Here is a 22,738-nt window from a genome sequence, read left to right as displayed (position 1 = left end):
GCATAGATATTAAGAGACACAATTTTCGGCGTTAAATTTTTGGTTCCATTTGCTTGTGATGATTAATCTTCTACTGACCACATCTTCTACTGACTGGCTAATGGGGTTTGAGGTAATTCTCCAGGGCATCCTGTCCGAGCCAAAAAGTGCTTTGGCAGGTCGCTTCCCGAAGATTTTCCTTATCTTTCAGTGTTGATTCCGATCTCGGCTCTCTTTCTCGCCGTCAGTTACGCGACGCTTGGACTAACACTCCCCACGTTTAGTTCCATCGCTCTGCCACGAATAAGACTCGGGAACAGATCAATTAAAGTCCCTGTGGCGACCCTCAGATTATCAGCTAAGCCGATTTTTTCCCCATCGTCCTCGCTCATCCTCTAGACCGGCAGCACATCCCCCTGGCCTGGTCACCTCCGCGTCCCCGTCCTTCGCGGCAACTTTGTTAAACTCGGTTGTCACCGAGACCCAAAGAGCCCGGCCAACGTCGTCTCGCTCCAGGACCTCATCTCGCCTTCGTTTGAAACTTTTGTATTTTTATCATACAACTGGGGAATCCGTCGCAACCCGCACATAATTTCCTCAAAGCAAAATGTCGGACCAGAAGCCGCTTCCCTTTATTTACCAGTTCGCCGCAGGTACGAAAACTAATGGCTCTTGTTGCTACCTTTGATTTGTCATGATGAATTTGCTGACTGGCTCTTTCAACCAGGTGCGGTGGCTGGTGTTTCTGAGGTGAGCATACCCTGACGATCCTTAATGCAGCATTTCGAAATGTGCTAACGGTGATTCGGGTAGATTTGTGTCATGTAAGAAAAGTCATGTTCCGGACATAACAATCCAAGTTGCTGATAGCAGAAAGGTATCCTCTAGATGTGGTCAAGACAAGAGTGTAAGCGTTTAGTATACCACAAGTCATTGCACGCCTTTTTAACGAATTGCCAGTCAATTGCAGCAAGGAACAACTGTCGGCGAGGAAGCATACAATGGCATGTTCGATTGCCTCCGCAAGATCGTCAAGAACGAGGGGTACGATACATCTTTCCGCCCGGCCCTGCGCTATCGAATGCACGCTCACACTGGAATAATAGTGCTTCTCGGCTGTACCGAGGAATCAATGCTCCCATTCTGATGGAGGCGCCTAAGCGGTGAGTTAAAGTGGAACATAACTTTTTTCGATTTTAAGAGACAGCTACCAATGCGTTATCTCTTCAGAGCGATCAAATTCTCTGCCAACGACCAATGGGGCAACTTCTACCGGAATTTGTTTGGTGTCGCACAGATGAGCCAGCCTTTGTCGATTTTAACCGGTGCTACCGCTGGTGCTACGGAAGCCTTCGTCGTCGTCCCCTTTGAACTCGTCAAGATTCGGCTGCAAGACCGCGCGTCGGCTGGCAAATATAATGGCATGGTCGACTGCGTGACAAAGATTGTCAAGCAGGAGGGTCCTCTTGCCATGTATAACGGCCTCGAGAGTACTTTGTGGCGACACATTCTGTGGAACGCCGGTTACTTTGGTGTCATCTTCCAGATCCGTCAAGTGTTGCCCAAGGCCGAGACCAAGGGTCAGAAAGTGCGCAACGATCTCATTTCCGGTGCCATTGGTGGTACCATTGGTACCATTCTCAACACCCCCATGGACGTCGTCAAGTCGCGTATTCAGAACTCACCGAAGATCGCTGGTCAAGCGCCCAAGTACAATTGGGCCTGGCCCGCTATTGGCACCGTCATGAAGGAAGAGGGTTTCGGTGCACTTTACAAGGGATTCGTGCCCAAGGTCCTGAGATTGGGTCCTGGTGGCGGTATCTTGCTGGTCGTCTTCACTGGTGTGATGGACTTCTTCCGCAAGATGAGGGGAGAGGAGGCTTAAAAAAAGTTGTTGACGGTTTTACCTACGCAGCGAGCACGAGCGTCATGCATTTTCTTCGTTTTCTTGGGACTTAAAATAATACGGCAAGGGAGGGGCGGCTTTTGGCATTGAGCTTCGATATACCTCGGCATGTACCTGTAGATATAGAACTGTACGCCTAGACTAGACGTTACGCTTTTTTAAAGCATATGTACGCCCATGTTTCATTCTTGCTTGTCCTTTGACTACTTCTTTTCAGAGCAACTTATAGTTTATATTTATTCCCGGAGCTCAGTCTCTCTCGCACTCCCTCTTGAGTCTCCCGAACAATCGCTGCAGCATCCTTGACCTCGTGAATCAATCCAATGCCAGCTCCAGCATAGGTTGCCAGCCGGCCCTCTGGCCCCCAGCCACTATCACCAGCCTTGAGCGATTCATCGTGAAGCTTCTTCAACTCTTCAAATGGAGACCCCTTTTGGTGCTCAATGAATGATCTGTTAATAATCGTTCGGGGACTATACTCTTCTGGCCACCCCATCGTTCCCCTCAGATGATTGTACAGCAAGGTCTTCGTGGTTGACGTAGCCGCATCACTAGCCCGTATAATCTCATTTTGATACCCCCGGCTTATCCGTGCCTCCGTCGAAGCCAGGAACCGCGTACCCATGACTATGCCCGAAGCACCGAGACACAACGCAGCCGCTGCTCCTCGTCCATCAGTAATACCTCCAGCAGCGAAGAGCGGTATCTCGCTGTGTGCCAAGGCATCCGCCACCTCCGGGAAGAGAGTCATGAGACCCATTCCGTCTTTAGCCCGACCATGCCCGCCAGCCTCTGCGCCCTGCACGACAATGATATCAGGTCTTTGCTCAGCGGGACCTTCTCGGACGAGTTGCACTGCCTCTGCCAGAGTACCTATCTGGATCCATATCTGCGTATGAGGCGACGCTTTGCGAATCTTCGTCGACCAGAGATCATACTCCTTTTGCCCTTCTCTCGGCGCGTACAGCCACGCAGCGCAGGGCTTGAATTGCCGTATGGCAGATACTGCTATCTCGGCATCATCACTCCACAGTTGAAAACCTACTCCGACAGGAAGCGTCGAATTTACGGGTGGTGGTCGTGCTGTCCATTTTGGATTTTTGACCAGCGCTGATGCCTCCTCGAGGTCTTTGAACATGTCCTGAGTTTTGACCCCCGGGCCAATAAATCCCAATCCGCCGGCGCGAGAGACGGCTACTGCCAGCACCGGGCCGGACATGACGCGCATGGGAGCGCTGACTATTAATGGGCTGGTGACCCATGGGTAGAGTGACATGAGATTCTTAGCCAAATGCCGTGCTGATGACATGTTTAATTTTTATTTTTTTATTGTTCGTCTGGTTGAATGGAAAGAAGATAATTCACTTAGTTACTTGTAGACTATATGATATATTGTTACGTAGGGAGGAAAGGATCAGCCGTGAGCATTCCACATTCGACACTTATATAGGCCGCGGGCGGGGCGTAGCGGCTATTGCGGGAATTGCGGGAAGATCATTGTTGTGTAGCCGCCACCAACTGTCTCCGCGGATTAGTTAGAAGTATGACATAACGGTATAGTGTTTCAACTTTTTCCAGTATTATGAAGAGGAATTAGAATTTAATTTCAGTACTCTTACAAGACGAACTTTATGGATTGCCAGCTTGCATGTACTTCGTGAAAGCATTACTATCTCCAATGTCATGCACTTGATATCTTGCTCCACTAACATTACATAAAATTAATCCCGTCGACCACGTCTACATCCTGAGACAAATCATTCATGTCTTGCAAGAATTGCGTGAAGTCAAACCCCTGCAAGTTGGGAAGCTCGGAAACCAAACCTTCCAGCCAGGAAACTCCTTCAGAGCTTGGTGTCATTTGTCGTGGGGACGGTCTGAGCTCTGAAGGCTGACAGTGAACACCCATAATAGAACTAAAGAGGCTTACATCTTCGGACCTGCGTCGTTGATAGAGAAAGATTAGCAGGCAGGCGGTATTGTGAGCCTCGCGCATAGTTGCAGTGTTGTACGTGTTGGCGACCTGTCGCAATGTCTGCATTGCTTCTGGGAGTAAAGCAAATGAGACACGGCTGTCCATCTCGAGGAGAATGCTGATGATGTGAAAAGGTACGTTGGCTACGTGGTGCCAGGGATTGCAGCTCATTGCCATGGTGCGCGCGGCACAGAGGCCCTGTTTGAATAACGCAAGGACTTTCTCGAGAAGAAGAGAGGAAAGGTTGGAATTCAAGGCTCGCAGTCGGCGAAGTAGACATAGGACAAGGTTGCATTGGGCGAGAACAGATGGCGGCTGACTGTGTGCTCCATTCAAGATCTGTAAAAGAAGTGATTGCAGATCAGTGTCATTTCGAGTCTTGTCTGGTGCCAGGCTGGATGAAACTGGCAAGAGATTAAGAAGCTCGGTCGTATAGTCGCCCTCTCTAGGAGATAAAGTCAATGGGTTCTCGTTGTGTAGTGGAACCATTGAGAGGCCGAGATCGTAAGAAATCCACATGTTGAGGTGCTGTGCTACCCCAATTAGTCTCCCTCGAATCTGGGGATCGCACTGTACGCCACAAGAAAGGACTGTGTCGCTAGATGGTTTGAGGTGGAAACCTGCAGCTTCAATCAAATGCATCAAAGTACAACTTGCGATCCATGCAGGATATGGAGATGCCGTCATTCTCATGTAGATTACTCGAAGCGTCCAGCCGGTAAGTGTGTCCAGACAAGGAGCTTTGATCAAAAGCTCCGTTTCTAATTGCACCTGAGCTGTCTTCACCAGATGGTGTTCTGTAATGCCGAGATTCCTGGTAGAGAAAAGTGATCCAAGCGCAGCAACTCCAGCCAGCACACTATCATATGAGCTGCTTGTCAGAGGCGAACGCCAACGCGCATCCAAGCGCTCATAGAAAACACGGGAATCAATGAAACCGTAACATGGGTCGACCTTTGCGAAGTAGACACATGCCAATTCCCGCATGTCTGCTAGAGGAATAACATTGAGACTAGGCAGAGCAGAGGCAGATTCGGCGCCTAAAAGTCCTTGACGCGCGCCGATGTTCCATCCAAAAAGGTTCAATTTGGGTGCATGTTCCGGATCGACTTTGAGGCCCAGCTTTCTCACAAAAGCAGCTCCGGAATTTGCTTCCAAACGTTGCGCGACGTCTTGATCCTCAGACCGTACGGTGTCCGGTATTGATCTTTCGGCAACAGAAGCATCCTGCAGATCTTCAGGTGGAGCTGGAATTAAAGACGACTGGGCTTCTGCGCGATGGTGGTTTTTGTAGAAGCAGTCATATCCCCATTCAGTGCATGTCAGACAAGGGTTTCCTCCATTGCATTTTCTCTTTCGTTCTCGACAGGGCTCGCACGCTACCCGAGAGCGCTTGCGCTTGAGCTGTCCGGTGGAGGATGCCATGATAATGTAGAGTAAAAAGAAATTTTTATCCAATCAATTGCGATATGGGAATAAGCTTCATGAACGACGTAAGGCAACGGGAGGATATCATGGCTGTGGCGGATATTGCGGTAATTACGGTACTTGCGGGACGCGAGATGGGTTAGTGATCAGCAGTCTCGACCGTAGAGATTTCCTAAGCACACCAGGCACTTGGTTGTCGTCATTCAAGCTCCGAGGAATCCTATATACGTGGCTTGGGGCTGCGCGTGTATGAAAGGAAATAGAGGCAGATAGAATAATGTATCTTATTCAAGAAAAGATTTTGAGTATCGCCACACGTTGATCATGCATTGTTTGACCGGATGCTATAATCACTGGCATCTCAAGTTTAGTGGTTCCGCAACAACCGCACCATCCGTTATCCACGACGCCACTCTTCTACTCCTCAGGGCCCACGAACTAAAAGAGTTTACACATACTCAGCTTAGAGTCAAATTATTGTTTTGAGCAATTTCAGGCTGATATATAGCAAATTACGCCCACCATGGTCCATCTCAGCTGAGTAGTCCTATCCCATTATCCTGGAGTACGATGATAGAATGGAGTCTCCTCAATCCAGCCAAGCTGATAATCAACCATCACAGGCAAATAATTCAGATCACCGCTACTTGGATGCTTTGGAATTGGCTCGAATCACCACCAATCGCCTGCAACAAAAATTGACTGTGGGCTCAAACCATGGCAGAGAGACAGGACATGACCGTCCCTTGAAAATGGGGGATGGAAAGCCATTTCCTCCTGCTCTTCCAGATCCAGAAGATTATGTGGTTGAATTTGATGGGAGCGATGACCCAGAGCATCCTCATAATTGGAGTCTTCCTGTCAAGTATGCAACCCTGACAAAAGTTGTATCTGGACCAGTTCTGACAGACTATTTTCAGACTATATCTTTCTTCGATTGCTTGTTTTGGCACGCTGACTGCCTCGTTCACAAGTGCAGTATTTGCTCCTGGCATTAAAGGTGCAAGCAAAGCTTTTGGCGTCAGCTCAGAGGTTGCTACACTCGGTACCACCTTGTATGTCTTGGGCTTTGCCTCGGGTCCGTTACTATGGGCCCCTGCCTCAGAGTTGATTGGAAGACGCTGGCCGTTGACCATTGGAATGTTTGGCGGTGCCATTTTTACTATTGCATCAGCGATCGCAAAAGATATCCAAACATTGATCCTATGCCGTTTCTTTGCTGGCATGTTCGGTGCCAGTCAACTCTCAGTCGTACCAGCAGTTTTATCCGACATCTACAACAATGCACATCGAGGGGTAGCAATCACCATTTATTCTCTGACCGTGTTTGTTGGTCCCTTTAGCGCCCCCTTCATCGGTGGTTTCATTGCAACCAGCTCTCTGGGCTGGCGATGGACTCTCTACATACCTGCATTCATGAGTTTTGCGAGCTTTTCCCTGTTCATCCTCCTCCTCAATGAAACATATGCACCATTTCTGTTAGTCGAGAAGGCCGCAGCTCTGCGCCGTCAAACTTTAAACTGGGGGATTCACGCCAAGCAGGATGAAGTGGAAATCGACCTTCATGAGCTAATTCAGAATAATTTTACCCGTCCAGTACGAATGCTTGTCACAGAGCCTATCATCCTGCTCATCTCTCTCTACATGTCCTTCATATACGGTCTGGTATACGCAATGTTAGAAGCATACCCTTTTGTGTTCGAGACGATATATGGAATGAGCCCTGGCGTTGGAGGATTAACGTTCAACGGTCTTATCGTTGGCCAAGTGCCGGCATGTTGCTTTATCCTTTCACAGCATTCAATTTATGTGAAGAAATTGAATGCAAATAACAATGTCCCTGTTCCTGAATGGCGCCTTCTGCCTGCCATTGTCGGTGCTCCCATCTTCACTGCTGGTTTGTTTTGGTATGTATTTTTATCACCCCGAGTAATTCTTTTCCGTTGCTTTTATGTACTGACTTGAGCCAGGTTTGGCTGGACTGGTTTTACTTCTACTATTCATTGGATGGCGCCAACTGCGGCGGGTGTACTTATTGGATTTGGTGTCTTATGCATCTTTCTTCCGTGTTTCAATTATCTGGTTGACTCATATCTCCCTTTGTAAGTTGATTTACCATTTATTTATTCAGCGAAAAACTGATTTTCTTAAAGAGCAGCATCCACAGTAGCCGCAAATATCATCCTCCGCTCCAGCGTTGCAGCCGGATTTCCTCTCTTCTCGAAACAGATGTTCAAAAATTTAGGTGTGCAATGGGCTGGTACTCTACTCGGTTGTTTAGCAGCTATTATGATTCCAATTCCTCTGGCATTTCGGATCTGGGGTCCGTGGCTGAGAGGAAAGAGCAAGTTGGCTCCATAATAAATCTGCATGTCTATGGACCTGAAAATCCGTTACGACGTTGAGTACATAATTTGACTGGCTAGTCGGATGATATCATTCTGGGGCGTGTGAGAAAGTAACTCGTCTCTTTCCCTATACCATATTTTTAAAGTGATATCTTCTACGTAGATTTTTACATAACTTAAGGACGATAAATTGATCTGCAAGGACGCCAATCATGGCTTTCCGTGTCACAATAAGCGAGTAATTATTCAATAATTATTTCACCGAATGGAGTGGCCAAGAGCGATTACTTGTAAAGTCAATACATGATTGGATTCATCATGAGGATTCAATGCACATTCTATATTCATGTTTACTTAATTTTTCCGGGAATTTGGCGGGTCACCTTCATCCTTAACTTTGTGAAAAGCTATATTACGTTTTATAAATTCCCATGTTTCCACACAGACTTACATGTCTTCTGATCGTATTGTATATCTACAATCGTAGAGCAATCTACTTCTCTTGCGGCCTTGCCCTTTGTCACACTTTTAGTAACGAGGTGATACAAGACTATAATTCCTTTAAGAACACTTAGGACGATATCTTGTTACACTTCAAAAGTTCTTCTTCAAATATCAAAAACTACACAAATCAACCAACGTTTCAGGAATATCCTCTCCTTGCAATGTCAAACCTTGTTGCAGTATTGCTTACCTAAACTTTATTATATTATGTTTTAAGTTTCAACAAGTACTCTTGTCAGAGCCAGTCCATCTCATCGAGATTTTCTATAGATACTGCCATCATGAAACCAGAATATATGTCGTTTGGCGGTAAATGGCCCTCATGATTTGTAGAACAACTGCTCGCTCTTTTGAAAAGAGCTGTTAGAACTACCTTACAATGAATAGCTGAATCTCCCATTCGTGGCAATATCAAAGGGCTAGTAACTGGCTAGCAGTATGTCTCAGCTACAATCTCATCATGATTCTCAACAATTCCTAGCAATTTTCGTCCGGGACGTGACATCGCTTTTCTCCACGAATAACCAAAAAATTCAAAAAAGAAACTCCGGGCTTTTTGATCCCAATTACACATTTTCTCCGTTGGTCCTGAATTTGCCACAAGCTTTGCCAAGCTCTCAGCCAAGTCAACTTCTACATGACCCAACACAAGTCGAGAAAAACTTTCCGAAAATTCTGTTCGGGCTCTCAAAGTGCGCTTCAAAATGAGCAAAAACAATGGCTTCCACAAGACCAGCTCTTGGAAAACTTACTGCCTGCCCACACCTGCATAGCACGGTGGTTCCGCAGCCTGATGCCTGTCTATTTCGTCCAAGGTCGAATAAGCTCGTGTTGGACATTGCCAACACGGAGGTGAATTTTTTATCCCGTACGCTGCTAGTTGACTATGCTGACCTGCCATATAGATGAACCCTTTCATCTCGCGGATCGGGGGCCGTCAGCTGCTTGACTGGCTTGATGCTGAAGTCCGTCTCGCGTTCCCTTTGGGCCGTACGGCCCGAACAGATTGAGAGCGGCCGATTCAGCTATGTCCAGGCCCTTTCAGTTCAGGTGAGTCGTACGGTCTTCAACATGTGTGTACGCAGCTAACATGTATATAGAGCCGTGACCATTCCGTTGCTCCTTGTTGCGGGCTGGCCGCAATCGTCCAGTGTTTGTTGGCTGCCGTGTACGGCCTGGCACGCATGGTGGATCTGAGCTAAATCACGCTCAGCTGCCCTTGCTATCAGTTAAGATATTGACGAGTATTTGGACTGGCTCATGGTATCGAGACTTTTACGGAGAACAAATATGTCAACGGCACCCCGCACTGTGGGCTATTATTACTTGTTCCCTTTTTACATGTAGTCCGAATTTACAACCAGAGAAGATGTTTGCTTCTCATACAGCAGCCTAGCTCTGTTGCTGCACTATTCAGGAGCCAAGCCTCCACAGAACCTAGAGACACGGCATGTTATTTCAAAGGCCAAAGGGTCTCGTGGATATGGCTCTCTGCACACTCAGTGGTGCCCAATTCCTTGAGCTCATATATCTCCACATTCTAGCGGTCCTCAATATCGAAATCTCCTGAACAAACCGATCCAAGGCATCATGACAGGACGCGCTCACATATTGCCGTTGCACTGTGGTCGGTAGTCAGGCCGAGCAGAACGCTCTCTATATATCATAATGTCGCTCCATGGTGATTCAAGGGTCACAGAAATGCATGCATATCTCGCACAGCTTGCACAGCGGAACCACCAACTGGTGGTAGTGCCCCGCGAGATCTGTGGGCAAGACAGCCAGGTCCTAAATAACAGCCAGTCGCTGAAGGACTGTGCCAAGGCTGAGGACCTGGACCCTTCGGCTGCCTTTGATTCAGTCAAGGGCGCGGTTCAGAGGACGAAAAAGATGGGTACTTTGTACCTGTTTGCAACGCCACCAAATCTGTTTATCACTCCATCCATGGTGGATCAGAGCCTTCGTTGTTTATTTGCTGCTTTACCCATTGATAGGGGAGAGCTGTCGTTACATTTTTCTTGCTCCTTTGTCCACATGTTTCTTTTTCTGCCTCTTCTTCTTCTTAGTTTCCATAAACCATCATCATGGAAGTGAATGGAAGGTTCCCTTCCACCACTCCTGCCATCAACTGTGCCGTCTTGCAATTCATCCCCTCGTCGTTCGGACAGTATCCAATTGCTTAATACAGCACTTTCCCCCTCATCTATCCCTTCGCCAGTCCCAAGTCCTATTAAAAGGGTAAGGGGGATTGATTTTACCTTTTTCCTAGAAAAAGCCATGTCTGCACTAATTAAACAAACGGACCCAGAAATACCAAAAGCCTCCACTATACACAAAATGGAGCCTCAAATGCCGATCAGTACTTATAGATGTACATCTACGACTCGACTTACCCCAATCTCAACACCATATGTCATCACAACCACCTTACCAAATCTCAAAATTCCATAATTTAGCTTTCCCTGCAGCTCAGCCGCTTGATCTCGTTTCTCACGCTGGAATCGCTGGTGCCTGCAACGCGTAAATATTTGGGCCATAGTCCCACGTTGCTTTCCATCCATGAACATGTCGTTTTGAACAGAGAGATTCATAGTATACACCGCTCGGCACGGACCAACTGCTGTAAAGAGGCATCGAATGACAAAAATGAAATGGATGGACCTTGATCTCCTTTGTATACGACTTGATGAGGATTTCTGGTCTTTGAGATACACTCTCCAGCCTAGTATGACGAGGGACGGGTCTGAAATCGAGGACTTTGGTCTAAGTTGGAGAGAGCTGTTTTACTAAATTGCAGCAGAAACGGGTGCTGAGCTTTAGCGGGAGAGACTAAGGAAGTCAGTGTCCTTGAAAAAGATGGGTCAGCTCATATTTATACAACGCTTGCATTGTCGGGAGTCATTTGCGTAGATTGGGATCGAGCATCACATGGGCACTATGGTCGGCATTAGAGATATAAGCGACTGTTAGACTTAATTGGATTTTCATTGTGCGACGAGGTGTCTGGGATGGTTCAAAATATAATAATCAGCTATTTTGAGCTAGATGCCAATATCTCCATGCATAATCGTATGAACATCCCGGTTGTCCACATAACATTAGCCAAGGCCGTCCCTAGCTCTAACTATCGGGAGATATCCGTCACCAGACTATAGAAATGGCCGGCCTTTAGATCGCTATTTCAAGTACCCGATTTAATTGCGCTGCAATGAAGCATGGACATCCCCGTGAAGAATAATCTGTCCGGGAATCGCTAGCTCGGAGATGCCGCTATGTTCGCCATTTCCATTCTGGAGCCAAGCCTGGAGCAAGTCATTGCTTTCCTTGGGCTTGATATCTTGGGAGGCGGTGCCGACGGTAACGTGGGCAACGGGGTTAACCGTATGCCAGCCAGAGTCAGCGGCATCAGGAAGGCGCGCGACAATGCACATGACACGATTATCCCAGACGAGACGTTCAAGCTGGACACGGCACGTTGCCAGGACAGGGTCCGGAAATTGCTGGGCGCTGGCGTTATTGGTGCCGTTGGCCTGCGAGGCCTGGTTCTTAGACTTGATCCGTGCTGATTCTTCAGCAAGGGCGGCAACGTATTTCGCATCGAAGAGCTCCCAGGTCTCCTTTTCGGCCTGGGCAGCAGCCCGATGGATGAGCGTGACATGGAATGCTGCCTGGACTCGCCGGGTCTGCTGGAGTTGTCGGTAAAACCGGGCAGTTTCGGGCGGCTGTGAAGCAAAGAGAGAATCGAGGATTGAGTTGATACGCTGTGTTGGAAGGCGGATGCAAAAGAAGTCAACTTTTGGAGGTTTTTGTTTCTTTGGCGTACTGGCCTGATTTTGCGCGTTAGTTTTGGCCTTGGCCGCCTTATTGTCCCCAAAATTGAGAGTGTGCTTAATGTCGGGCTGATAGTCGTTCATAGCGGCATGGATGGCGTCATCGAGGTCGGAGACAGTGGGCATATCCGTCATCAGCTTCGGATAGGCGTTGTGGAGAGCGCCGACGACTGTTTCTAGATTGTCGCGCGAGGACGCCGTCACGTCGAGGTTGATGACAAGATCAAATGCGTCATCCGGGTCTCTGGAATCGTCAAGGGGCTCGAACCGGTGCAGGAAACCTTCCATTATACCAAGAATGTCGTCTTTGGACTTGGGACCAACTTGTATCGTCTGATGGTTATCTCCTCGAGAAGCAACTCGGTTCCACATGGCCTGCTTGATAGCAGCATAATTGGAGGGCTCATGAACCCAATGTAAAGCGACGAATTGAACACCTCGATTTCGCTGTTTGACATCTTCAATGATTTGTTTTCTCTCACGGCGCTGATGATTATTTCTATCGGCGATTACCACAGGGTGTTTGGACAATTCGCCACAGACTCCGGCGGCAAACCGTTGCGGCCGATTCTTTTTGCCTTGTATGTTATCGTTTTGAATGTGGCCCCATCCAAAAAGTTTTTGAAGGGCTACAGCAACTGTTGTCTTACCGCAACCAATGGTGGCGATGGGAGCAAGTACGACATTGTGGGTCACCTCACTCTGATCCGCGCCAGCCTCTCCTTCTTCCCGGATAATTTCATGTCCTGCTTGGCCGCGCTCTTGGAGAAATGCTTCTCTCAATGCAATGATTCCGTGATTTTGCTGAAATGCCTTCACAAGACTCGGGTCTTCAATGAATCGGCGTCGGGCGAATTGGATGTACTCTTCTGTGACCTTCTTGTGTTTTTTGTATTTTGGAGGTTTTCCAGCAATTATGGCTCTTGTAACCTCTCGCCATTGGCGGTACATTAGGTACGGCTCCTCAAACTTGTATTTGAAGAACCAGTCCTCCCAAGGCGCGCCTTCATGTTCCCGAGCTTGACATCTTATGACAAAGCCTTCCGTTTGCTTTCCATGATAAGATCCAGTTTCGGCCACTTCCTCGAGAAACTTTCGGGTAGAGAAGATGTCGTCCTTCATGACATACTCGACCTTTCTCATTCCCCACTTGTCGGCAAATTTGTCAACAAGAGGTCCTGAATACGTCGCAAAGTAAGGTAGGTTAAGATTGATCCCGTGAACGTACAGCCCGGCCCTTGATTCATCGTACGCTAGAACGTGCTCCTCGAATTTATCGTCACAAAGCTCCGCAACAGCGGTCGCATTCATTTTGCGCAGTTCCAAAGCGAGATCCCGTCTCGTCTTGCCAACTGTCTCGAGATGTCTGTCCACCCACTTTTCTCCAGCCGTAGCATGGCTAAGATCAGCATCATCCCTTGGACCAGTAGAATGCTTGCTGCAGACCAGCAGTGTTCCATCGTCCAGTCCAGAGATAAAGATGATACAACCGTTTTCTTTCACGCTAAGCTCGTATGGACCTCGTGTGTTGTTCTCCACGTTTCGCCACTGCGTTTTATTCACTTCGTCGACGTTAAAGAACTTATCGTATCCACGGACAACAATCTCTTGCTGCCCCTCTTGGTTTCTGTAGGTAAAGAGGCCACGGGCGTAAGTAGGAAGGTCGGGTTTCTTGTAGTCCCAGTCCTGGAAGCGCCAGGAATCAACCGTACGTCCGTTGGTGCCTTCAACTTCAAAAGTGGCCTTTCTACAAGAAAAGCCTGCCTTTTTGCCATGTCCTGACTTTTTCGAATGTGTGTCGAGAGCTTGCACGATCTGCGCCACCTCCTGCGGGTCTTGAGGGACGTATGGCGGGGTATCACGACGAGACATTGCGCCTTCTCAGAGAGGCTGGTTATTGCGATGGGCTTTGGTTGTGAAAACTTGTAAGGGAAAATGTCGACTGTGGCTCTTTAAGATAGTATTTTATCTGCGTTGACTCATTGATTGACTTTCAGGCGGCCGGCTGAAGTTGGTCGCCTGAAGTTCGTTGCGGAGCTTCGTTTGTGGCTGGTTGCCAAGTAGTGGTGACTCAGAGGGGCGTGGATCCTTCAAGGGAGTTCTTAATCTTCCATGGTATAGCTTCTGACAAGGGGATTAAAGTGAGGGCCCTTACCAATAAGGCACATCGAAGATTTGTGAGGTTTTCTTGTCTTGGAGACGCTTCTGACGTAAATTTGCCAATCTCGAAGCAAAACAATTCGCGTGCACGGCCCACTTTTGACACCAGCCCTATTCAATCTAAACTAAATTCTATCGCGGGGCAAAGGAGAAATAATACAAAACAACTATCAAGGTTTCAACGAACCATACAGATATTCCCAAAATGGCACAGCCCAATCCGTTCCTCCTGGCGGCCGAAGATGCGCCCTCTCTTTTACCGTTGCTTCGCTCAAACCCTTCTCTAGCAGCAGGGCAGGACGACACTGGCTACTCATTACTCCATGCCGCAGCATCTTACAATCACATCTCCCTTCTACGAGCATTAGTCAGAGATTTCAACGTCAATGTTAATATACGCGATGAGGATGGAGAAACACCGCTTTTTGTCGTTGAGCGACCTGAGATTGCCGAATGTCTTGTTGAAGAACTGGGTGCCGATCTGAACGCAAAGAATGACGAAGGGCAAATCGCCGAAGAGAAGATTGAAGAGGAGGGCGACTTCCCATTGGTAGCTGCAGCTCTGCGTCGGATGGCTGGAAAGCCGCTCGCATCGGGTGAGACCGCGAATACGAACGGAGAGACTGCTGGCGTCGCAAACGGACAACCAGACCCTTCGCTCCCTGCAAACATGGCTGTCAACGTTTCAACGGTGGAAGAGCAACCTGAGAACTCCGACGACGTCGTTGATCCGGAGTTCAGGAGGAGAATAGAGGAGCTCGCCGCCCGTGACGACTTTCATACTGAGGCTGGGCAGGCAGAACTCAGGCAACTGGTCACTGAAGCCGTCAGAGGTGTTGGATCGGATACTCAGGACAGGGACGTCAGACAAAGAACGGCATAGGCTATATTGGGTGGAAGGATTGTAAAAAGGAAAAGCGTTTGGGATTATACATTGCATTTTATACCCTCATCACGAGCGCGACTGGCTGGGCAATTTACAGTCAATATGTCTATCAACAGATGATAGAAAACACTGGACATAACCACCATTACGCATACTGTGCTCGACACGCCCATCGAGTGTGGAACTATACTGTTCAATAAAAGAGCGCTCTGAAATTACTGATGTATACTATATTACTGAGCACCTCTGTTGCTTGGAGGATTTGGATAGATATTGAATTTCCCAAGGCAATTAAACAATTACTTGATCTCACTACGACTTTTGCCGTTCATCCATTCTTTTCTCAAATTTACAAAGCTCACACATATCATATGGCTTTTGTAGTTGTCTTTGGCCCTTTTTTTTGGTGACGCTCTCTAGGTCAATGATGTGACCAGGTTCATCACCTCTGAAATAAATATCAATCAATATTGTAAAATTACAGAGGCGGTAAACATGGCTGTCTTAATCATAATCATTTGCATCTTTGAACCCAATTTCAAGTTTCCTTGAACGACAATATTCAATGCCAGAGCTACTCTAATCGTGGAAAAAAATAATTGCGGATCCGAGGAATTCCCTAGGCGCCTGGCGCGAGGAAGCGGTGCGCGGCTAATTTGATAGTGAACTACCCAAGTAAACATATTGGCGTGTCTTATCCGTGCCGGGCGAATCTACATCAGTCACAATCAGTAATCTTCCACTCGCGTACCGCAATATAAATACCTTATGCACCCTACCCATGACCTGCCACTCTTCCGCTTGCTTTTAAAATTACAAGCCCCATACGTGTACGCCTCTCTGAATCATATATTCTTGAAAATACTGCTCAAGGTAAATTTTCCTAGTTTGCTCATTCATTCCAGCTTTTTCTATCATTACTACGTTTCCCCTTACTATACCCTGTCCGAATCAGCTGTCTCGCATTCATTATTTTCTGTCTCGAGCATTCGCATGGTTTACACACTCATATATTGGACCTGAATTTGGATATATAAGCTCATATTCTCAGCAACCGATTCACTCTTCATTTTAGGAGAATTTGTTATACCAAAAAAAAGACCAATTGGCACACCACATTCCACACCAATGGCGACAGTCGTGCCAGAAACACCATCCTTTGGTGAATGGTTCCTGGGGCTTTTTTCTCATGGAACTTTGATTGTTTCGAGTGTATATTGTAAGTATTACTGTAATCACAGACGGGTTCTTGATATTTTTTCCTCTGTAGGAGTTGCCTGCATACCCTTCAGTTGCTATCAATCTATCCTAACCTTCTCATGCCCTCACCTGGTCGATATTTGCAGGATCTTCTTTCCTGATTCTGCCATTGGATGACGAATGAAATTCCATCGTTACAAGATATTTCAACTGCTCAGCTGCTAATTGCCATCTTGTCTCTAGTCCATATCCAAGTATGGATCGAGATTTTACTCGGCCGCGTTCCTCGGTCTGATTTGCGCGAGGAAGCCTTTTCGCGATTTTGGACGTTCTTTACAAGTATGTCTCTCATTTGGACGTCCTTTCTCCATCAACCAATCGTCCAGTCATATCGACTCCACCTAAATCCGTGCTCCGTGGATTGCATCCAAAAGGTAGCAACTTTCTAAGCTCACTAACACCATTCCTCCTCCTCCAGCCAGGCCAGCTCCTGACCCAACCAGCCCTCCGCCTCCGCCGACCGGCTCAGCGACTCTCGCGCCATCTCTTTTTGCCCAAGCCTCCGGCGTCGTTCTAGACCTTGGCCCTGGCAACGGTGCACAGATGCCTCTTCTGGCCAAAGCTGCTCCGGCCATTCGAGAAGTATACGCCGCGGAACCCTGTGTCCGACTACACACTCAATTAGCTGCAAAAGCGCGGGAGCATGGATTGGGAGAAAAGTACAATATCCTTCCCTGCTCGGCTTCACCGGAAAGCCTGATTCAAACCCTTGCCAAGGAGGGACTATTAACCGGAAATGCGGACCAAGGCATCTTTGACACCATCATCTGCTGCCGCGTTCTGTGCAGCGTTCCAGATCTCGAGGAAACCGTACGCGGATTATACCGCTTGTTACGGCCCGGTGGTAAATTGCTCGTCTGCGAACACGTTCAATCCCCGTGGTCAAAGGCCAAAGGCGGAAGCTTTTTGTCGCGTACCATGCAGCACGTGTACATGTTCCTTGGCTGGAAATATCTTATTGGCGATTGCGAATTGTTGCGTGAGACGGACAAGGTGTTGCTGGAGATTGCGGAAGAAGAGGAGGAAGAAGAAGAGGATGTCACTGGCTGGAAAACCCCTGATTTGAAGTTGCACTTTGCATGGTCGACACTACCATATGTCTCGGGCGTGCTTGTAAAGAAGGATTAATTGCTTTCTTTGGTTGGTAACATGGTGCAATTGAGCGGATATAGATTGAACATCTAATCAGAACCCCTCGACCCGGGTTCAGCTTAAACAAAGGTTGAACAGGACCAGGTACTTTGGTACATTAGAAGAGGGTAATGACTTGTGAGCTGAGGACGTGGTTGGCATGGGGATTTGTGTGTCCTGGTACTATCGGAGTAGACTGCAAATAGGTACTTTAGTACTTGGAAGCAGGGTAATGATTGGTGATTCAGGTGGCGTCAACTAATTAATCCTTTACTAGGGCAAAGGGCCAAGTATTAGCACCATGCTCTAACAAACTGAGCTAACCGACCTGTTACCCGGTGAATTGACGAAATTAATCTTAATATGCATTATATACCTTTTGGATACCTGCTTACGACTATCAGGTTTTCAGGCGTGGACTCCCGGACAGAGACGCCTGACTGGGCAAAATGCACTACAGGATAATGCCCTGAGACAATAATAACCTTGGACGCCAAAGTCCCGCCTGATGTCCAAAAGATTTCAGTATTTCTGACTGACAGCCAACCAACCAATACTAGTGATTTATTACATCTCTCAAACCATGATTTATCGTCGATAAATACAAATATTCCCTATAGTTAGCTTGCGCCAGTCGGAAGGCTGAGCATTTAGATATGGCGCCTCATGTTGTGGCGTTTCATGCTACACAAAATATACCCTGCAAAAACATCCAATGATACTCTGGTTCGGATCATGTTGCTCAGCCTCGTCGGCGGCTCAGATGGACTCTGTCTTCAGGGTCGACATGATCCCTTCCATATGAGTCCATGACATTGCAAATGCCCTACACGGGACCGATTGAAAGCATCAAAATTGTCTCTCAATATGCTACCACCGACAGATATTGTTGGGCTCGTATCGTCGATTATCCAAATCGTTGTTTTCTCAAAAGATATTCTTGATCGAATCAAACAATACAAGGACGTTGTTAAAGAGTTCCCGCCGTACCTAGAGGATGTTGGGCGCGAGCTACCATTGATCGTCGCCACTTTTGAACGGATTAGAATACAAACAGAACAAGGGGATCTTCCAGAAAGCACCAAAACCGCCGTTGCGGGTGTTCTTACAGGCTGCGAAACGCAAATTGGGTTGCTGCAAAAGACGATTAATAAAGTCATACCCCAAGATCTCTCAAAGCCCCAGCGCTTTTGGAAAGCAGCACAAAGCAAGTGGTATGATAAGGAGATTAACGAAATCTTGAAAAAGCTGAGAAGGTCGTATGCTCCCTTGCAATTGCACTTGTCGGCAGTAGGGGCGATAGGAGCGGGTCCTAAACCACTCCAGCTGCCTCTGCCAGCTCCCCCAAAGCCCGCAATGCATATCCCTTTTGAAAGGGATCCAGGCTTCATCGGCCGTGAAGATATCCTCGCTCAAATTGATGGGCGCATTAAGGATCGGGGCAAGGTGGCCCTTGCTGGCATTGGAGGCGTTGGGTAAGGCATTCCATTACACGAGCGAATCTCAGGCTGAGTACTTATCCTGCGAATGATAGAAAGTCACAAATCGCAATTGAGTATTGCTTTCGCTTTCAAGAAAAAAATCCTGGCTGCTGGGTTTTCTGGGTGCATGCTGCCAACGCTGCACGAGTCGAGCAAGCATACAAAGACATAGCAAAGGCAGCGGCCCTCCCAGACTGGAATGATCCAAAGATGAATGTTTTCGACTTGGTTTTCCAGTGGTTCACAGACCCCGACCGTTCGTCAAAATGGCTGATAGTCTTGGATAACGCCGATGACGCAGAAACATTCTCCACCACGCTGCATCTATCGACGTCTCAACACGGCTCAATTGCGAAGACTTTGGCTCAGTATATCCCTTGGAACGGATCACTACTTGTTACCACGCGAGACCGTCAAGTTGGCCAAAGACTGACAGGTCGGGAACCAGTTATAACAGTCGAAAGACTGTTACTCGGAGAAACCAAAACACTCTTGAAATCCAAGATCCACGATCCAACTGCTTGGGATGATAGCAGTGCTAGTAAATTATTAGAACTTCTGGATTGTCTCCCACTTGCTGTTACACAAGCAGCAGCTTTCATCTCCGAAAATGAAATGACTGTTGCTGCATATACCCGGCGCCTGGAGAAGGCAGAATCAGAAATGCAAAGGTACCTGAGCGAGGAGTTGGCAGACACCCGGCGCGACACGCATAGCCAAAACTCTGTCATGCGGACTTGGAAAATCTCTTTTGATCAAATCTTGCAACAATCTCCTCGAGCAGCAGAAATTCTTTCCCTGATGGCCGTGCTTGACCGGCAGGGAATTTCGGCTTCTCTTCTTCGCAGAGAGGATGAGAGTCTTGATTTTGACCTTGCAATTGGAAAATTGAAAGCATTCTCGCTGATCTCTTCCAATCCTGACAATTCATTGTTCAGCTTGCACCGATTGGTACAAATAGCCACCAGAAGGTGGCTCGAAATTCAGCAAAAGTTGGCGATACATCAGCTGCAAGCAGTGAAGATCATTGGACGTGCTGTGACTCAAAATTTCATCGCTCATCCTAGCATGAATACAGAACTCATAGCTCAGGCTGAGGCTGTATACAATTTTCAAGGACAACGACTCACTGATGATGATCCATTCTGTCACGCGATAATAACACTCTATTTAACAAACAGCAGGGTTGAACAAAGAAGATATGCAGATGCGCTTCAATTGGCAAAAGAGTGTCTCAGTACCATTCATCACTATGGCTCACGTCATAATGTTAACCATCACGTGCTCTACCTTCACCATATCCTTGCAACTGCATATGTAGACAATGGTCATTCTCGCGAGGCTGGACCCAAGATATTAGGCCTTCTCAAAGCTGATAAAAGAATGTTCGGGTCTGAAAGTTTGTTTACTTTGAAGAGTATTTATTACCTTGGACAATTTTACTTTCAACAGGGACAATACAGGAAAACAGAATTATTGCTCGTTCAAAGACTGAGAGCTCAGATGAAAATCCTTGAAGATGATAATGTAGATACATTATCAAGCATGGCTCTCCTTGCTGAAACATATCTAAATCAAGGACAGTATAACAAAGCGGAAAAGCTTTTTATACAAGTACTTGAAACTGGGCGAAGGTTCCTCGGATCAGATGCTCTTGACACTTTGGACAATATACTTTTCCTTGGTGTGATTTATCATCATCATCACGCACAATATAATAAAGCGAGGGAAGCAGCATTGCATGCTTTTCAATGTTTGAAAAGCGTCTTAGGAATGGAGCACCCCGTTACCTTGGGAAGCTTAGATCAGCTGGCATTGACTTATCTCGAGCTAAATCAGCTTGAAAAAGAAAGAGTTTTACTAATCTATGTGCTTGAGAATTTAAAGAGACATACTGGCGCAAAAGATCCAGGGGTCTCAATTTATATGCTAAATCTGGCACAGATGTATTTGAGCCAAGGACAGCTCGAAAAAGCAAAAATGATATCCTCCCGTGCACTTGAAGCTCAAAGGGAGGCGCTTGGGACTACACATCCGAGCACTCTGTTTAACATGGGCAACATTGCAGATATATTATACCGTTCATCGCACAAGCCTCAAGCATACATATTGATGGCCAAAGCAATGGAAATTTCAGACCATGTCCTCGGTACAGACCATGAGTCCTCCAAGCTGCTGGGAAATATCATTCGACAATGGGACAATGAGACTGTGAGCGAAGCGGCGAATATTAACTCGGCGGTGCGTTGCAGGGCCTGTTCCGACCCAACTCCAAGGTCCGCACCAAGTACGGCCGGCTCAGGCGCTGCCGAAACCGATTGGGGCTGCGATGATTTAGAGTCTGTCTTCGCTGAGGATCTTCCTTCGACGGTACATCACAAGACGCCGGAGAGCGAGGACAAAGACGTCAAGGCGGCGCCCCGAGCCATTGACATGTCCGTAATTGAATTAATGGCTTTCTTTCGCGCCAATGCTAGTGCATATATAATCGACGAACTGATCGACTGGATCATCAACGAGGGGCGAGCAGAGGAGATTCGTGCCGGAATCGGCATAATGACCAGTACTGGATCTAGCGTCAGTGCTTTGTCCCTCGATCAGTTCATCGATCACATTATCATGGAGGAACGCGCACAGTTAAAAGATGACTATCAGAAAATAATTGATGAAGTGGTGGCCGAGGCCAGTACCTTGTCCATCAGTGACTTTATCGATCGTCTTTTGCGCGAAGCGCGGGCAGAGGAAGGCGACGATCAAGATGTGATTGGACAAATACTGGCTGAAGCCGATGCAGTGCCCCTTGATCAATTTATTGATAGCCTTGAGATGGATGAGTCTTGGGCAGACGAGATGCGCTATAACGAGAATACCGAATCTGCTGTTGCTGTCATTACTGGGTTGCTGGAGGGGCTGGAAGATTTACGGATATGATGACTTTACGCACTTTCCCCCGCTCTCTCTTCTCATTTTCTTTTTCTTCTCCTTTCTCTTTTTCTGGTTCGTTTGAATTTTTCTGAACTTTTGATGATGGAAACCACACGCACAGGTCCAAAGGTATACTCTACCATGGAAAAGACTTGAGTCAGAGGATTGTTCCAAAAATATCAAGGATGCCATGTGGTCCGCCATCTAAACAATTGCTATCTGTTCAATTGAAAATACAACAAAGAGAGTGATGAGAGAATCAACGACACCATTTGCCAAATGAGAGGCCCGTCAATAGCATACCACAACCACCTGTGATATACATGTCAGGATTTCTCAACATCTGATCTAGATCCACATCATGACTGCCAACAAGGTAGGGTGGACTATCACCAACTCCAAATCCTCCTGCTTGACCTTATTCTGAATCACGACAATCATCAAGCAATCTGTCCCACAAAAGCTCTACTGACAAGAGACGAGCCCAGCTGCTCACACAACACTCTTAACGACGCCACTGTCAACGAGAGAATTGTATCTACTCTTCCTGAGAGCCTTTCGCCGTATACCTGCAGCATGTAGTACATGAGACACACCCTATAATCTAGTATTACATAGTGTAACACTATCAATGTGCCAAGTTGAAAACGACTAGTAAGATATTGTGCCACAAGTACAGATTCACAGTGGCTAGGAAAGAATAGCGGCAGAAGTGATGCCAAAAGTTTGGAAAGACAGAAAGTAGTAAAGTCTGTATAACGATATATATTGAGCATTCTTTGTATACAAGGTCATGTTATAACTTATAGCCATAGTATATAGTTTCCCTTTTTTCTTACTAACAACTTCCTTCAACATCAAAGTTTCGAATGTCACGGGCCCACGACGGCTGGGTCCAGACCAGCCCGACCGACAATGGCGTTGT

The 22,738-nt window shown here is 47.2% G+C and overlaps 8 protein-coding genes across 8 annotated transcripts; 6 read left to right on the top strand and 2 right to left on the bottom strand.

Annotated features, from left to right (window-relative positions):
• The first annotated feature begins 323 nt into the window (after nucleotides 1-323).
• On the top strand, nucleotides 324-2,168 carry L228DRAFT_251685 (mitochondrial 2-oxodicarboxylate carrier). Its single transcript, XM_018333612.1, has 7 exons — nucleotides 324-632; nucleotides 707-729; nucleotides 793-803; nucleotides 857-886; nucleotides 940-1,023; nucleotides 1,086-1,142; nucleotides 1,210-2,168. The coding sequence occupies exons 1-7, from the start codon at nucleotides 587-589 to the stop codon at nucleotides 1,862-1,864; spliced, it is 906 nt and encodes a 301-aa protein (XP_018184389.1). The 5' UTR covers nucleotides 324-586; the 3' UTR covers nucleotides 1,865-2,168.
• L228DRAFT_257331 (inosine monophosphate dehydrogenase) lies at nucleotides 2,109-5,344 on the bottom strand (the record flags this gene model as incomplete). Its single annotated transcript, XM_018333973.1, has 4 exons — nucleotides 3,816-5,344; nucleotides 3,601-3,776; nucleotides 2,931-3,135; nucleotides 2,109-2,897 (listed from the first exon to the last, which is right to left on the bottom strand). Exons 1-4 carry the CDS (start codon nucleotides 5,283-5,285, stop codon nucleotides 2,109-2,111), a joined length of 2,640 nt encoding a protein of 879 aa, XP_018184388.1. The 5' UTR covers nucleotides 5,286-5,344.
• Nucleotides 5,345-6,040: 696 nt separating this feature from the next.
• L228DRAFT_215680 (putative bicyclomycin resistance protein) lies at nucleotides 6,041-7,649 on the top strand (the record flags this gene model as incomplete). Its single annotated transcript, XM_018330093.1, has 4 exons — nucleotides 6,041-6,153; nucleotides 6,209-7,195; nucleotides 7,259-7,390; nucleotides 7,442-7,649. 4 exons carry the CDS (start codon nucleotides 6,041-6,043, stop codon nucleotides 7,647-7,649), a joined length of 1,440 nt encoding a protein of 479 aa, XP_018184387.1.
• A 1,208-nt stretch (nucleotides 7,650-8,857) lies between these two features.
• Nucleotides 8,858-9,342, top strand: L228DRAFT_271730 (hypothetical protein; the record flags this gene model as incomplete). Its single annotated transcript, XM_018335565.1, has 3 exons — nucleotides 8,858-8,992; nucleotides 9,046-9,105; nucleotides 9,241-9,342. 3 exons carry the CDS (start codon nucleotides 8,858-8,860, stop codon nucleotides 9,340-9,342), a joined length of 297 nt encoding a protein of 98 aa, XP_018184386.1.
• Nucleotides 9,343-11,108: 1,766 nt separating this feature from the next.
• L228DRAFT_251680 (tRNA ligase) lies at nucleotides 11,109-14,174 on the bottom strand. Its single transcript, XM_018333611.1, has 2 exons — nucleotides 14,126-14,174; nucleotides 11,109-14,058 (listed from the first exon to the last, which is right to left on the bottom strand). The coding sequence occupies exon 2, from the start codon at nucleotides 13,840-13,842 to the stop codon at nucleotides 11,335-11,337; it is 2,508 nt and encodes an 835-aa protein (XP_018184385.1). The 5' UTR covers nucleotides 13,843-14,058; nucleotides 14,126-14,174; the 3' UTR covers nucleotides 11,109-11,334.
• Nucleotides 14,102-15,330, top strand: L228DRAFT_251679 (ankyrin repeat protein). Its single transcript, XM_018333610.1, has one exon. It carries the CDS (start codon nucleotides 14,336-14,338, stop codon nucleotides 15,011-15,013), a length of 678 nt encoding a protein of 225 aa, XP_018184384.1. The 5' UTR covers nucleotides 14,102-14,335; the 3' UTR covers nucleotides 15,014-15,330.
• A 532-nt stretch (nucleotides 15,331-15,862) lies between these two features.
• On the top strand, nucleotides 15,863-17,748 carry L228DRAFT_251676 (S-adenosyl-L-methionine-dependent methyltransferase). The gene is made up of 4 exons (XM_018333609.1): nucleotides 15,863-15,889; nucleotides 16,068-16,235; nucleotides 16,460-16,555; nucleotides 16,695-17,748. Exons 2-4 carry the CDS (start codon nucleotides 16,145-16,147, stop codon nucleotides 17,402-17,404), a joined length of 897 nt encoding a protein of 298 aa, XP_018184383.1. The 5' UTR covers nucleotides 15,863-15,889; nucleotides 16,068-16,144; the 3' UTR covers nucleotides 17,405-17,748.
• Nucleotides 17,749-18,129: 381 nt separating this feature from the next.
• L228DRAFT_234813 (TPR-like protein) lies at nucleotides 18,130-22,177 on the top strand. Its single transcript, XM_018330679.1, has 2 exons — nucleotides 18,130-18,882; nucleotides 18,942-22,177. Exons 1-2 carry the CDS (start codon nucleotides 18,275-18,277, stop codon nucleotides 21,817-21,819), a joined length of 3,486 nt encoding a protein of 1,161 aa, XP_018184382.1. The 5' UTR covers nucleotides 18,130-18,274; the 3' UTR covers nucleotides 21,820-22,177.
• The last annotated feature ends 561 nt before the right edge of the window (nucleotides 22,178-22,738 follow it).

Source organism: Xylona heveae, assembly GCF_001619985.1.
Source record: "Xylona heveae TC161 unplaced genomic scaffold L228scaffold_16, whole genome shotgun sequence".
Classification (NCBI taxonomy): Eukaryota; Fungi; Ascomycota; class Xylonomycetes; order Xylonales; family Xylonaceae; genus Xylona; species Xylona heveae.
The sequence above is the reverse complement of the archived record's forward strand: the minus strand, read 5'-3'. Positions and strand labels throughout refer to the sequence as shown.